At 52.1% G+C, this 13817-nt stretch overlaps 1 protein-coding gene across 1 annotated transcript in view; it reads right to left on the bottom strand.

Annotated features, from left to right (window-relative positions):
- LOC105864096 (maestro heat-like repeat family member 5) overlaps window positions 1-13817 on the bottom strand; it is a 61803-nt gene that overhangs the window by 35049 nt on the left and 12937 nt on the right. The window contains exons 5-13 of the mRNA XM_076005340.1: window positions 13562-13721; window positions 11395-11447; window positions 4971-5078; window positions 4600-4716; window positions 3572-3691; window positions 3337-3483; window positions 2518-2640; window positions 1704-1783; window positions 386-521 (exon numbers count right to left, since the gene is read on the bottom strand). Coding sequence (XP_075861455.1) covers window positions 386-521; window positions 1704-1783; window positions 2518-2640; window positions 3337-3483; window positions 3572-3691; window positions 4600-4716; window positions 4971-5078; window positions 11395-11447; window positions 13562-13721 — 1044 coding nt within the window. The remainder of the gene's footprint in view (window positions 1-385; window positions 522-1703; window positions 1784-2517; window positions 2641-3336; window positions 3484-3571; window positions 3692-4599; window positions 4717-4970; window positions 5079-11394; window positions 11448-13561; window positions 13722-13817) is intronic.

Below are 13817 nucleotides of genomic sequence, written 5' to 3'. Positions count from 1 at the left end.
CCTGGTCTGCCATGTAGCATGTTGGCGGAGACCTGCAGGGCTGAGCAGCACAACTCACTCTCAGGTCAGCAGAGGGAGGGAGGCCAGGCTACTGCCACGCACAGAGCACCCCTCCCCGCCAGGCACTGCTCCCAGGGGCTCCTTTCAGCCGCCTGGTGGTCGATGCAGTCAGTTCTATCGACATCATCCCCGTCACAGGTGGGCAAACACGCAGGTGCTCCAAGCAGCTAAAAATCAGTCCAGGGTCCCCCAGCCTGGGGTGTGGGGTGATGGCAGGGACCCTACTGGTCTAGCCCGCCCTTCCCAAGCCGTGAGCAGCAGGCAGAGCCCGGTGCCCTGCTAGAGAGTCCTCTCTTGGCTCAGGGCGCAGGTGTGGGGGCCGCACCTCTATATTGGGCGGCTCCAGAAAGAGACAGGTGTGCTTCTCCAGGGTCTCCAGCGGTGGCAGAGCAAACACGCTGCGCAAGCAGGTGGAGAGCAGCTGCGATTTCTTGTCCAAGTTCAGGGGTGGCCTCAGATTACTGTTGGGAAGACAGAGGGTGGTGAGCCTGGGGAGGGGCCCGTGAAACCAGCCCGTGAGCCCCAGGCAGCGCCTGCCTTGCTGGCATCCAGCAGACTCCCAGCCTTCTGCTGTGCACGCGGCCGCCTGCCCAGCCCTGCCCTGCGCCTGTGGTGAGCTCCTGGCCACGCCTCCTTTCAGTCCCTGGCCCTAAATAGCTCCTTGGTGCCGATGACCCCAACTTTGCGTCTCCAGCCTGGGCTTTGTCCCTGAACTCCAGGCTCACGTCACCAGCTGCCCACTGCTTCTCACTTGATGTCTAAGCAGCGTCCCAACCTCGGCCCAGACCACAGTGATGGCCATGCCTCCTCCTCGCGGCTCGGGGCACAGGCCTCGGCACTGTCTCAATTCCTTTCCCTCCCCCACAGGCTGCGCTTAGTCCTCCAGCAGGTCTTGACACTCTACTTCACAATTTATCCAGGATTTAAGGACTTCTTACTATTGAAATAAGAATACTATACCTATTGCCTTTCTCCTAGACTAGGGGGTCCTGACTGGACCCACATTTCTTCTGCTGGAAGCACCATCTACTCCCCACACTGAGGCCAGACATTCCTTCTCAAATGTAATCCCCCAAAAGCCCCATCTGTGGTGGTCTGCACGACCCTCCCCTGACTCCTGGGACCTCATCCATCAGTCCTCGCCTTTCACTCATTGCCTGAAGCCACCCTGGCCTCCTTGCTGGTCATCCAGGTATGCATTAGCCACAGGGCCTTTGCACTCACCATTCCTTCAGCTGAGCACGTGCAAGGCTCGCGACCTCACCCTTTCAGGCCTTTGCCCCAAAGTCCCCTTTCAGGGCAGCCTCATACAGCCTCAGGCTGTGTCCCTCATCTACTCTCAACCGGGAGGATTTCACATCCCCTCCCTGGTGCACTCCCCCCACCTTGTCTTCCTTCTGTGCCTGTGTCAGCCCTGCTGTGTGTGGTTTGCTTACTGTCTGTCCCCTCTCCCTGAGTGTCAGCTCTCGGAGAACTGGGACGTTCCCTGCTGGCGCAAGGCTGGTTCCTCAGAACCCAGAATGGTGTCTGGCACATAGCAGGTGCTCAACTTCTGCCTTCCCCCACCTTGCTGTGCGGCCAGCACCAAGCCCTGGCAGAGAGGCTGCTGTGACGTGCTGCCCTGCGTGGGGCCGGGGGCTTACCAGAGGCTGCAGATGATGTGCAGGGTCTGCTGGCGACTCTGCGTGCACAGGGTGTCCTGGGGCTCCTTCTCCATCAGAACCTGCAAGTCCCAGGTGATGGCTGAGCCACTCAGGCCTGGCCCATCCCACTTACGACACCAGGTCTCATTCGCCCAAAGACCTCAGTGCCTGGCAGCCCCGGGAACCACAGCCTTTTGCTCCAGCCCCTCATCCACCAGGGTGGCCTCTGTGAGCTGGCCCTGCCTAAAGAAGCAGGGCAAAGACCAGAGTCAGATGGGTCCGGTCTAAATCCTGGTTACCCCGTCCTAGCTGCACGGCCTTGGGCAGGTCTCCAAACTGCTCCGAGACTCGACTACTCATCAGTAACACTGCCTTGTTGCACGCGTGTTACACAGAAAGCAAGGCGTGCAGAGCAGTGTCTGGGTCCCCTCAGGAGTCAGGTAATGTTTTTATTAGTATGGTTGTTATGGTTATTGTAACTAACTGCCCAGTCACGCCTGTGTTTCCTCCACCGCCCTGGGGGACCCGCAGAGGCACCGCGATGGTAGTAACCAGCCTGGGCCCTCCACGAGGTCAGCACGTGCCCAGTGGCTGGCGCTGGCCTTTCTGACCTCAGCTGCACCCCCTGTGAGGTGGACGTAGCCAGCTCATGGTGCCTGTAAGAATAAAGTGACGTGGGGGACATGCATGTGCCCCAGGTGCAAAAGCCTGTGAGGGACTTGGGCACGCTTTAGAAACCCATGCCCCCGCCCTCCCCCTGCGGGGCTCTGAGGGAAGTGCCCTCCTCACCCGCCCCTGCCCGGCCGCCACGCACCATCAGACACTGCAGCAGCTCGGGGACCTGGGAGAACTCATAGCTGTGGGCGCCCTCGCCCCGGCTGATGGCGGCCGTGAGCATCAGGACGGCGGTGAGGAAGCTCTGCTTCAGGGTCTCGTCCTGGCAAGAGGTGGGCCGGGGCAGTGGGGACAGCGTCAGGACTAGAGCGTGGGGTGCGCAGGAGAAAGTGAGGGCAGGGGGCCGTGACCCGAGGGCAGCAGGGGCAATGCTGAAAGGGGGTGCGGCAGGGAGCGCCAGCGGGGGGCCCAGGTGAGTGTGGGGGGCGGGTGTGCATGGTTTTGTTTAACAAATGTGGATAAGTGGAAAGGTTTAAACACTAGGAGGGTGCCTGAAAGTCTCTCTAGACGTGGGAGCCCCGAGCCCCAGTGCCACGGCAGCGGTGACCTGGGGCTGCGCTGTGGCCGCCGGGGCAGAAGCAGCCCTGTGGGGCCCTCGTAGCGATCTGGGTCGGAGGCCCCTGGAGCAGAGTGTGGAGCCAGGGGCTTGTCACAACACGGCATGACAGAGTCCCCCCAGCCTGTCCATACCCAGCCCCCCGTGCCCCAGAAGGGAAACCCGTGGTTTGCTCTGAGAGGAGACGTTGGGGCAGTGGCCATCCCGAATGCCCAGGGAGCTTCGGTGGACAGCAGGGAGGGGCAGCCAGGAAGCTGGCGGGAGGCCGCGGCTCCGAGGCCCTGGGGGGCCCAGAGTGCCCGACTCTGATGTGCTGGTGGACCTGCAGGGGCTGGGTCCAGACTCAGTCCCGGGGGACGCGGTAGGGTGCGGGGACGCTCCAGAGGGCAGCCCGGCCCGTACCCAGGAGCTGTACTGGAAGTAGAAGATCATCCGCGACAAGATGTTGTCCACCCAGGGCAGGATGTGGGCCCTGGCCCTGGCGGCCACCTGGCCGTACGCGAGGAGCATGGTGCTGCTGGCCCATTTCCACCGCAGGTCCTCCAAGTTCTGGCCGCGGGGGCGGGGGCAGATAAGGAGTGTCAGGGCCCTGTGGACCTCTCCTGTGGGGGCGGTGAGCAGAGGTCCCGGCCCATACCTTCTGGGAGAAGCTGTGGAGGCTCCACTTGATGGGTGCGCTCCGGCCAAACTGTTCCAGAATGGCCCAGACATCATCCAGGTGTTGGACTGCGGCCAGCCCCAGTGTGAGAGCGATGCCCTGTGTGAGCAGGGCACCAGGGCCACTGATGAAGGGGCTGCAGGGCCACAGGACTGGGCCTTGCCCCTCACCTGGCAGGTGTGAAAACTGAGGCCCAGGTGGGTCTGGGGACTCATCCAGGATCACAGGGCATCCACCCCCACCCCCACCCTTTAGGACAGGGGTCCCTAAACTTTTTAAAAAGGGGGGCAGTTCACTGTCCCTCAGACTGTTGGAGGGCCATTGGAGAGTGCGGCGCACATTCCACACATGCGCACTGTGGGCCTGGGACAAGTTGGCTGCTGAGCAGGACAGGCAATGGCAGCAAAAACACCCGGAGGGCCGGATAAATGTCCTCGGTGGGCTACATGTGGCCCGTGGGCCGTAGTTTGAGGACGCCTGGTTTAGGACATGCAACTTGGAGCCCAGCAGTGGGGCATCTCTCACGGGGACTGGTGGGGCTGAGGGGAGGCAGGAGGCAGAGGTGGACCCCTGGGGGCCCGTCATCCTTCTCCGCCAGCTCCGAGCAGACCTGTGCCAGGGCTAGCAATGAGGAGATGCTTGTGGGATGAAGGACGAGCACCCAAGTTGTGGGTGAGATCAGGGATTAGTCTGTGCCTAGGGTCAGGGCTCAAGCTGTGACTAGGGTCAGAGTTGAGCCTGTGTGATCAGGGTCAAGGTTCCGTGTATGACCAAGGCCAGGAGCCAGGCTGTGACCAGGGGCAGGACACAGGTGATGGCCCAGATTGGGGCTCAGTGTGTGGCCAGGATCAGGGTTCAGTGTATGACGAGGGTCAGATCAGGGTGTCAGCAGGGAGAAGGCTCAGTCTGTGATCAGGTTTAGGGCTCAGTGTGGTGACCAGCCATCAGGCTAAGCCTGTGGCCAGGGTCAGGTAGTTGTGGGGACAGGATGGAGCCTGGGTCCTCACCTCCCTCTGCTTGGGCCACTGGTGGGACGTTTCCAGGAGGGTTCGCAGGTGTGTCTTGACTGTGGCACCGTTCCCTTCGGCTTGCAGGATCAGCCCGTAGTAGGTGAACAGGAAGGCCTGTGGGAGGGTTTGCATCCTGTACAGAGCCTGGCCTGCCTCCGATGGGCTCCTCTGAGCAGCCCGGCCCCGCTCACTTGGCCCTCCCGGCCCCTGCGGCCACCCTCACCACCCTGTTCTGGGACTGTCCAAGCCCCCTGCTTCTCTGGGGTGCACCAGTTCCTTCCCAGGGCCCTGTGCATGCTGTGGACAGAGCCCCCTGGGCCTGTGTGTGGGGTAGTCAGGGGCTGCCTCAGAAGAGATGGGGGTCCTACCTTTTCTGGGGGCAGCTCCTGTTGGGTCCGGCTGGGCTTGGTGAGTGCCCAGAGCAGCTCCTTGGACCACACGTCTGTGTTCAGGAACGGGACCGACTTGACGGCCATCTGTTAGCAGAGGGGGCGGGCTGGAGCTGGCCCTTCCCCCACCTGAGGGCGGGGGTCCTAGGCCGCTACCAGCCTGGCCCACCCTGGCCTCTCTGAGCCCTCACTCCATCGCCCCCTCGTCCCTTCCCCCTTCTGAGTCTCCAGCATCCAGCTCTCCTATTTGTTGCCTGTCAGGGGTGGGGAAACTCGTTCCTCAAGATTTCCTCCCTGGAGATGTTCCAGGTGAGTCTGGAAAGCCTGGAGCCTGGGAGGCTGCAGAGTCCAGTCCCGACTATGTCCCCAGCAATGACCAGGGGACAGACATAGCAAGTGGTCCTCTGCAGGTGGGTGCCGGGAGGTTCATTTGCGGCTGTATTCCCAGCACCCAGCCCAGTGCTTGGCACATGGCAGACGTTAATACTACTACATTGATTATTTTTTTCAATTGATGAATGAGAGACCAAATGAATGAATGAAATGATCCTTCAAAATATCAGGTCCAGGCTGGGCGCGGTGGCTCACGCCTGTAATCCTAGCACTTTGGGAGGCCGAGGCGGGCGGATTGCTCAAGGTCAGGAGTTCGAAACCAGCCTGAGCGAGACCCTGTCTCTATCAAAAATAGAAATAAATTAATTGACCAACTAAAAATATATATACAAAAAATTAGCCGGGCATGGTGGCGCATGCCTGTAGTCCCAGCTACTCGGGAGGCTGAGGCAGTAGGATCGCTGAGCCCCGGAGATTGAGGTTGCTGTGAGCCAGGCTGACGCCACGGCACTCACTCTAGCCTGGGAAACAAAGTGAGACTCTGTCTCAAAAAAAAAAAAAAATAAAAAAAATAAATAAATAAATATCAGGTCCTGAGAGTTCTGTTCCTAACATCACATGATTTTATAATGATTATAAGATTTCTCTATTTCCAATGTCCCCAGAGGCCATGATTCAACAATGCCAAGATTTTTGATCCCAAAATTCTTTTGAGGTGGAGGACACCCCTCCTAAGTATGATCCCAAACACCAAATCTTAAAAGAAAGGATTGAAAAATGCGAAGATAGACATTTTAAAAACTTTGTTCAGCAAAATTGCTATAAATTACACTGATTTAGCAAAGTTTTGTTTTCTGCTGTAGCTATTGCCGAGGGTTAGTATCAGTGATAAACAAGGAGCACTTTATAAATCAATAAGAAAAAGACAAACAATTCATTTTAAAATGATGAAAGGATGCACATGTGATGAGGATACTATGAACTCAAACTTGCTACTATTTAAGGAGTGGAAATTAAGGTTATGCATCATTTTGGCCAAGATGGGCAAAAGGTAAAACACTGAATATCAGCAGGGACGCGGTCTTTGATGGGAGGGTGATTGGATCTACATTTTTTTTGAAGGTTTTCACAATATCAATCAAAAGGCAACATCAATATCAATTATAGTTTAAAATATGCACACATTTCCCCAAGAACTCCATTTCTAGAAATTTATGCTAAAGAAATGCTAAGAATTTGCTGTGAGCACAAGGCATGCCTGGTCGGGCGGACGAGCACCCTTTAGAGCACCCCCTCCCAGGCCTTGAGCCCTTGGTCCCTAAAAGGAAATTGCTCCCCACTTATGGCAGAACCTTCCTGGCTCATTCACAGGATGCTGGGGTGCGGCAGGACCTGGGCAGCCGCAGCCCCATGGACCCTGGCCACCAGGAAGCCCCGAGTTTCCCCAGAAGCGCCAGGGACTCATGTCCCCTCCCCTAAACCTCGACTGTCCTTGTTCACTGCTATATGCAACAGCACCCCAGCTCCTTGTCTGAAATCCAAATTCCCAAACTCAGAAAATTAAACATTTTTCCGCCAAAGCTTTGCAGCAACCTCATTGGCTGGCAAAAGCTGACCCAAGGTGACATGACACGATTTATGGGACTTAGTGTGAATACTTTTTGTATGTTTCTGTAGCAGAGATATTAACATAGTTGATTCTGCAGCTGCCCTAGACCCTGCTAAGGGTGGTCATGGAATATACAGGGTAGGCACTGTATTGCTTTAAAAAACCTAAACTATTCTGAATTTTGTAACACATCTCTTCCCCCAATTTTTAATTGTTTTCAATATTTTGAAAATTGAGGTGCACTTAACTATAGTGAAATGCATGGATCTTTACTGTGCAGCTCATGAATTTTAACAAATGTTAGACCCCTGTAAGTCACACCCCATCAAAATGTAGAGCATTCACCACCACCCTAGGAAGTGCTCTCATGCTCCTTCTTAGTTAATCTCCTTCACCACAAAACTGTTTTGATTTATTTCACTATCGATTAGTTTTGCCATTTCTGGAGTTGCACATAACTGGAATTATGCAGAATATGACTTTGTCTGGTGTTTTTTTCCCTTAGCACAATGTGTTTGAGATTCATCCATGTTGCTGTGTGTATCAGAAATTCATCCTTGTTTTCTGTTTTAACTTTTATTATTTCTTTTGCTTGGTTTAGGTTTAACTTTCTCTTTCTCTAGTTTTCTGAGGTGGACAGAAAATTATTGATTTTAGATCTTTGGGAGAGGGTACCCGTTACTGTGCTTGCCACATGTTGTTTCCAGTTTGAGGCTATGATGAATAAGGCTGCTATGAACATTTTTGCACATGTATAGGTCATTTTGTACATGCATGTTTGGACATCTCTTGGGGAAAATACCTAAACGTGGAATTGCTGGGTCATATGTTAGCTTTAGAAGGAAATGTCAATTTTCTAAAAAGGTTGCACCATTGAACCATCCTACCAGCAGCATTCAGGCTGCTCCACATCCTTGCCAACGTTTGGTGTTGTCATTTTTCACATGAGCTCTCTCAGCGGGTATGTAGTGGTGGCTCATTGTGGTTTCTATAGATATTTCCCTGAGAACTAAAGATGTTGATGATTTTTGGAGATTTGTTTATTGGTGTTCACATGTCTTCCTTTGTGAAGTGCTTTGTGAATATTTTGATAATTTTAAAAAGTGAACTATTTATCTTTTTCTTACCGAGTTGTACAAGTTCTTTATTTATTTTGAATGCAGTGCCTTGCCAGATACATGTATTTTGGGTACCTTCTCCACGTCTGCAGCTTTCTAATTTCATTTTCTAATGATATCAGTTGATGAGCAGATGCTTTAATTTTGATGAAATACAACTTACCCATTTTTTCTTTTTATGCTGATTGCTTTCTGAGTCCTAAGAAATATTTACCTACCCCACAGTTGGCAAGATTTTCTCCTGTGCTTTCTTCTAGATGCTTTTTAGTTTTAGCTTTTACATTTAGGACTTAGTTCTATCTCTAATTAATTTTTGTGAATGGCTTGAGCTAGGCATTACAGTTCATTTTTTCTTATATATATGCAAATTTCCAGGACCATTTATTCAAAAGACTTTCCTTTCCCCATTGAATTACTCTGGCACTTTAAAAAAAAAATCAATCGTCTGTATAAGTGTGGTTTTGTGTTGGATTTTCTATTCTGTTCCACTGATTTATTTGTTTAACCTATGCCAATGCCTCACTGTCCTGTTTACTGTAGCCCTACCTTGAAATCAAGTAGTAGAATTCTTATAACTTTATTCTTTTTCACAATTGTTTTGGCTATTCTAAGTTCTTTAAAATTTCTATATAAAATTTTAATCTATAGGTTATATTTAATTCTACTATAAAGTCTTCTGAGATTTTGATTGGCATTGCATTCAATCTACAAATCGATTTTGGGAGAATTGACATATTGAATTGGTAAGCCATTATTGAATCTTTATTCGCAGACATCTTATTGTCTCTATTTTTAAGGTTTTCTTTAATTTGTCTTTGCAATGCTTTGTAAGGATATTGCACATATTTTGTTACACTTATCTTTGAGTCTTCCATATCTTTATTGCTGTCCTTTTTAGAAAATTTTCATTTTCCAATTGTTCATCACTAGTATATAAAAATTCAGTTGAATTTCGTACATTGATCTTGTATCTTGAGATCTTGCTAAATTCAATTATTAGTAATTATTAGTTCCAATATTTTTAAGATTCTCTAAGATTTTCTATGTGTGCAAAAAAAGTTTTACTTTTTTGGTTGCAATCTGCATGTCTTTTTTCTTCTCCTTTTTCTCACCTGATTGCATTGGCTAGAAGCATCAGTGCGATGTGGACTGGCAGTGGAGAGATTGGACATCTTTGCCTGATTCCTGATCTTGGCGGCAGAGTGTTCAGTCTTTGATCACTGAGTGTGTTAGCTGTGTTTAGATATTCTTTGTCAAGCTGAGGCTCTTTCCTTCTACTCCTAGTTTGTTGAGAGCCTTTATCATGAATAGGTTTTGAATTCTGCCAAATGCTTTTTCTATGCAATTTTTCATAAAAATGATCAAAATATTTCTACTTTATTCTGTTATTGTGTTGAATTGCACTTACTGCTTTTCAAATGTTAAACTGACCTTGAGTCCCTGGGATAAACACTACTTGATCATGATGTATTACCCTTTTATTCAATTTGCTGATGTTTTGTTTAAAAGATTTTTGAGTTTATCTTCAAGAAAGATATTGGTCTTTAGTTTGCCTTTTTTTGGCAACATCTTTGGTTTTGGTATCAGGGTTGTGCTGGGCTCATATATATCCTTCCTCTTCTATTTTCTTAAAGGAATTTGTATAGAATTGGTATTATTTCTTCCTTAAGTTTTTTTTTTTTTTCATTTTTCTTTTTAGAAACAAGGTCTTGCTCTGTGGCATCATCATTGCTCACTGCAGCCTCCAATTCCTGGGCTCAAGAGATCCTCCCACCTCAGGCTCCCAAGTAGCTGGGACTATAGGCATCTGCCACGCTTCCTCAAATTTTTGATAGAATTCATTAGTGAAGTGTCTGGGCTTAGAGTCTAAAGGATTTGTGGTGTTGTTCCTTATTTATTTCTGAAGTTGGCATTTTGTGTTTTCTCTCTTCTTGATCAGTCTAGGGAGGGGTTTATCAATTTTTTGAATTTCCTATGAACCTACTTTGATTTTATCCATTCTCTATTGTTTGTCCTTTTTTTGTATTTCTTTGAATTCTGTTCTAGTTTTTGTTGTTTCCTTCCTTCTACTTACTTTGGGTTTAATTTGCTCTTTTTTGGGATAACCTCTTAAAATGGAGGTTTAGATAACTGATTTTATTTTTCTTCTTTTCTAATACAGGCATTAAAATTTCCTTCTAAGCATTGCTTTTTGTTGTATCCCACAAATTTTTATGTGTTGCGTTTTCATTATCCTTTGGTTTAAAATATTTTCTAATTTTTCTTGTGATTTCTTTTTTGACCCATGGGTAGATAAGTGTGACATTTGATTTCCCAGCATTTGGAGTTTTTCCAGATATATCTAATATTGAACTCTAATTTATGTTTTGGTCAGAGAATGTACTCTGCTAGATTTCAGTCCTTTTACTTTCATTGAAACATGATATATGGCCCAGCATATGGTCTATCTTGGTGAATGTTCTGTTTGCATTTTATTAGATCGATTTGGTTAATTGTACTGTTCCAGTTTTCTATATCCGCAGTGATGTTTTGTCTTAGTCTATCAGTTACTTGCATTGCTGTTGCTGCTGCTACTAGGCACCACTCGGTTACGACCCTTCTGCTGCTGCTCCTGCTACAGCCATTTCTGTGTGATGGCAGTAACTGACATTCAGTGAAGGCTTCCTGTGCGCCGGCACCGTGCCAAACACTTCACATGGGCTATTTCCTGTAATCTCCCCAACCGTCATTTGAGTGAAGTCCTTTCACCCCCCTTTGACAGGTGAGAAAACTGAGGTACAGTGGGGCAAAGTAGGTCACCCCAGGGTGCACAGCTGTGATTGACTCAGACCCAGGTCTGTCAGGGCCCTGTGTCCTTTCTCTCAGCCAAGCAGGCCCTTCCCCTGGTGTGCGCAGCGGCGGGCCTGCGCTGACCCTGCTTCTTGGCTGCGGCATCCTCAGTCCACCTGACTCGCTTCCTTCCTCCCCTGTCTCAACCTGGGCCTCTGCATCCTCTCTGGTGCCCTGGTTGTAGGTCCAGCTCACAGCACGGAAGGGGTGGTCCTGTGCATGTTGGACACCTGCTTTGTGCCAGGTCTCTAGAGACCAAGGTTCAAATCCCACCTGCCCCAGTGACCAGCCCTGCTGGCCAAATCATGTCATCTCCCCAAGCTCTTCTGTCTGCTCATCTGTGCAGTGGGGACCCTCCTTTCCTCCCCACTCCCTTGCTTTCCCCATCTCCCTCCCTCCCTGTTCCTTCCCTCCCTTCCTTCTCCCCTCCTCTCCCCTCCTCTCCCCACTGCAGCAGGTGCTGGTCCATGTTGGTTTGCTCCCCCACCCTGGCTGCTGGCTGGGCTCCCCCTACCTGGGTCAGCTGCTCTTCCCAGCTCGCCCTGTCTTCCTTGTTGAGCAGCTCCTCTGGGGGCGAGAGGGGTGGGTTGCAGGTCTCATGTCCACAGCCAGGGCTGGATCTCAGGCCCCATCTCCCCACCTCCCCACCCTTAGACACTGGCCGGAGTTGGGCGATACTGTTCTGCCTCTGCCCGTCCTGCTCACGGGGGAAGCAAGCTGGAGGGATGTGAGCCCGGCTTGGGTGTGGGGTCCAGAGTTGGGCTGGAGTCGTGGCCCTGTTGCCCTTGCTGTGTGACCCTGGGCGGGCTACGTTCCCTCTCTGAGCCCGGGGCTCCCCAGTGGTGAGTGGAAGGGCTCCTCCAAACATGGCCCCTTGGGATACACTGGAGTCCCCTCAAGAGTGGGAAAATAAAGCTTGGGTGGGAGACATGGTGAGACTGGAAAGCCTTTTGGGGGCTCTGGAACTCCCACCTCAGAGGGAGGGGCTGCTTTGGGGATGGGCCTGGGGTCTCAGAGGTTGCCCCAGGTGCAGAGGGACCTCCACCCAGCCTGCCCATCCCAGGGCAGGGCCAAGCCAAGCTGGGTCCTGCCTTGTCCCAGGCCTTAGAGTCCAGGCTCCCAAGCCCAGCCTGGGAGGCCTCCCCTGCTGGACTGGGCCTCCCTGCAGGTCACAGGACCTGCCATGCCTGCTTCCTCCACTGCCCAGTTCCTCGCTGGCTGCTGACCAATGCTTCCTGAAGGCCGTTGGTGAAGTGAGCTTCCCTCCTCACATTCCTATGCATCCCTCTAGACGTGGCCTCAGCTGGTCACCTTCTCCAGGAAGCCCTCCCTGAAGGACCCCAGGACAGCCAGTCACTCTCCTCTCTGGGCTCCTCCAGATGCCCCTGTGGCAGCCCAGCACCTCCCCGCTGGGCAATAGTAAGCACAGCAGCACATGCTTGTGAATGAATGAGTGAGTGAATGAATGGAAGTTGGTGCTTGCCTCCCTCCCTGGACTATGAGCCCCTGTGGCTGAGGGCCTGGCACGCGGCAGGGGCTCAGTCAGTGTTTGCTGTCCTGCACCAGCTGAGTGCAGCACTACCCCCTGCCACGTCCTCAGGACCCCACTGTCCAGCGCGGCCCTTCCCGTGGCTCCGCGGCAGCAGCTATTGTGAAGTAGGCCCTGGAGGCTGCAGGCTGCCACGCGCTGTGGGTGGCCCTGGCCTGTCACGCTGCCTCTCTGAGATGGGTCTCCTCGTTGTCTGGGGAGGAGTGCCGCCTGACTCATGTGGCCGAGGGACAGGACAGATGCGGCAGTGGCACCTGGAGGTGCCCTGGCCCACCTCCCAGACCCTCCCAGGTTGTCCTGGTTCTGTCCAGGCCCAGCTATTGAAATACTGACAGCAGGCACGAGAGCCATCAGACAGGTGGCACCGCTGGGCCTGGTGCAGCCCTTTCCTGGGAGGTCCCAAGAGTGTCCAAGCGGCCAGGGGTGGTGGGCGGCTGTGGGTGACAGGATGGCCTGGATAATAGACCATCTAACAGGAAGAAAGAGGAACCAACCCACAGCACATAATTGCCCCTTTGAAGGGAAAGATCACAACACACAGCAGCCCCTTGTAAGACTAACCGCCTGTGGCCTAACTCGTTGTTTCTAAGAGATTTTTTAACAGCCTTGAAGAGCCCTAAGCAGACAGCAGGGGTGTGAGCCCCACCTCAGCTCTCGCCAGAACCACATTCTGAGGACTTTTATAACCGGCGTGCAGAGAAGAGAAAAAAATAATGAAAGAGACACAGCTGTGTCACAGCCATTTTTGCTGTCAGCTGGCAGCAATTGCTTTTTCACTTTTTTCCCCTCTACCCCCTAATAAAAACCCCAAACCTCTTATCCTCCCCCCCCAGCACATCCCTTTTCTTTTTTTACTATATGCTGCTCTTTCTCTTTCCTTCTCTCTCGCTCTCTCTCTCAGAAGGTAAAATAAACCTTTTGCTTCTTTCTATCCTAATCTTTGTGTCGAGACTTCTTTCTCATCCTCATCGCGAGTCCCCACCCTAACGGTGGGGTCCTCAGGGCAGCAGCCCGTCCACCCTGCTTTGCCATCGTGCGGCCGGCAGATCGGCAGCCCTGCCTGGGCTCTGGGGCTCAGCACCACTCCTGGACCCGTGTGACGCGCCCCATGCGCCCGCCGCGGCAGACTTACCCTCCGAGGACAGGACGCCCATCACGTAGAGCAGGCTGCGGTGCGGGAAGACGCCCGTCAGCAGCTCTGCCTCCAGGTGCTGGGCCACGGGCCGCCACGAGTGCTTGCAGATGGCCGCCAGCACGTTGCTGGCCGCGTCCTGGAATGCGTCTTCCAGCTCCTGGGCAGGGCGGCAGGACAGGGAGGAGAAAGTAAGAGCCGGCTTGTCCAGGGCCCTGGCGTTTTCACAGGCTGGTGTGGTGCGACAGGCAGGGCA

The sequence above is a fragment of the Microcebus murinus genome, chromosome 7 (genome assembly GCF_040939455.1).
Source record: "Microcebus murinus isolate Inina chromosome 7, M.murinus_Inina_mat1.0, whole genome shotgun sequence".
NCBI classification, from domain to species: domain Eukaryota; kingdom Metazoa; phylum Chordata; class Mammalia; order Primates; family Cheirogaleidae; genus Microcebus; species Microcebus murinus.
Note: the sequence above shows the minus strand (reverse complement) of the source record. Positions and strands in the feature narration are given on the sequence as shown.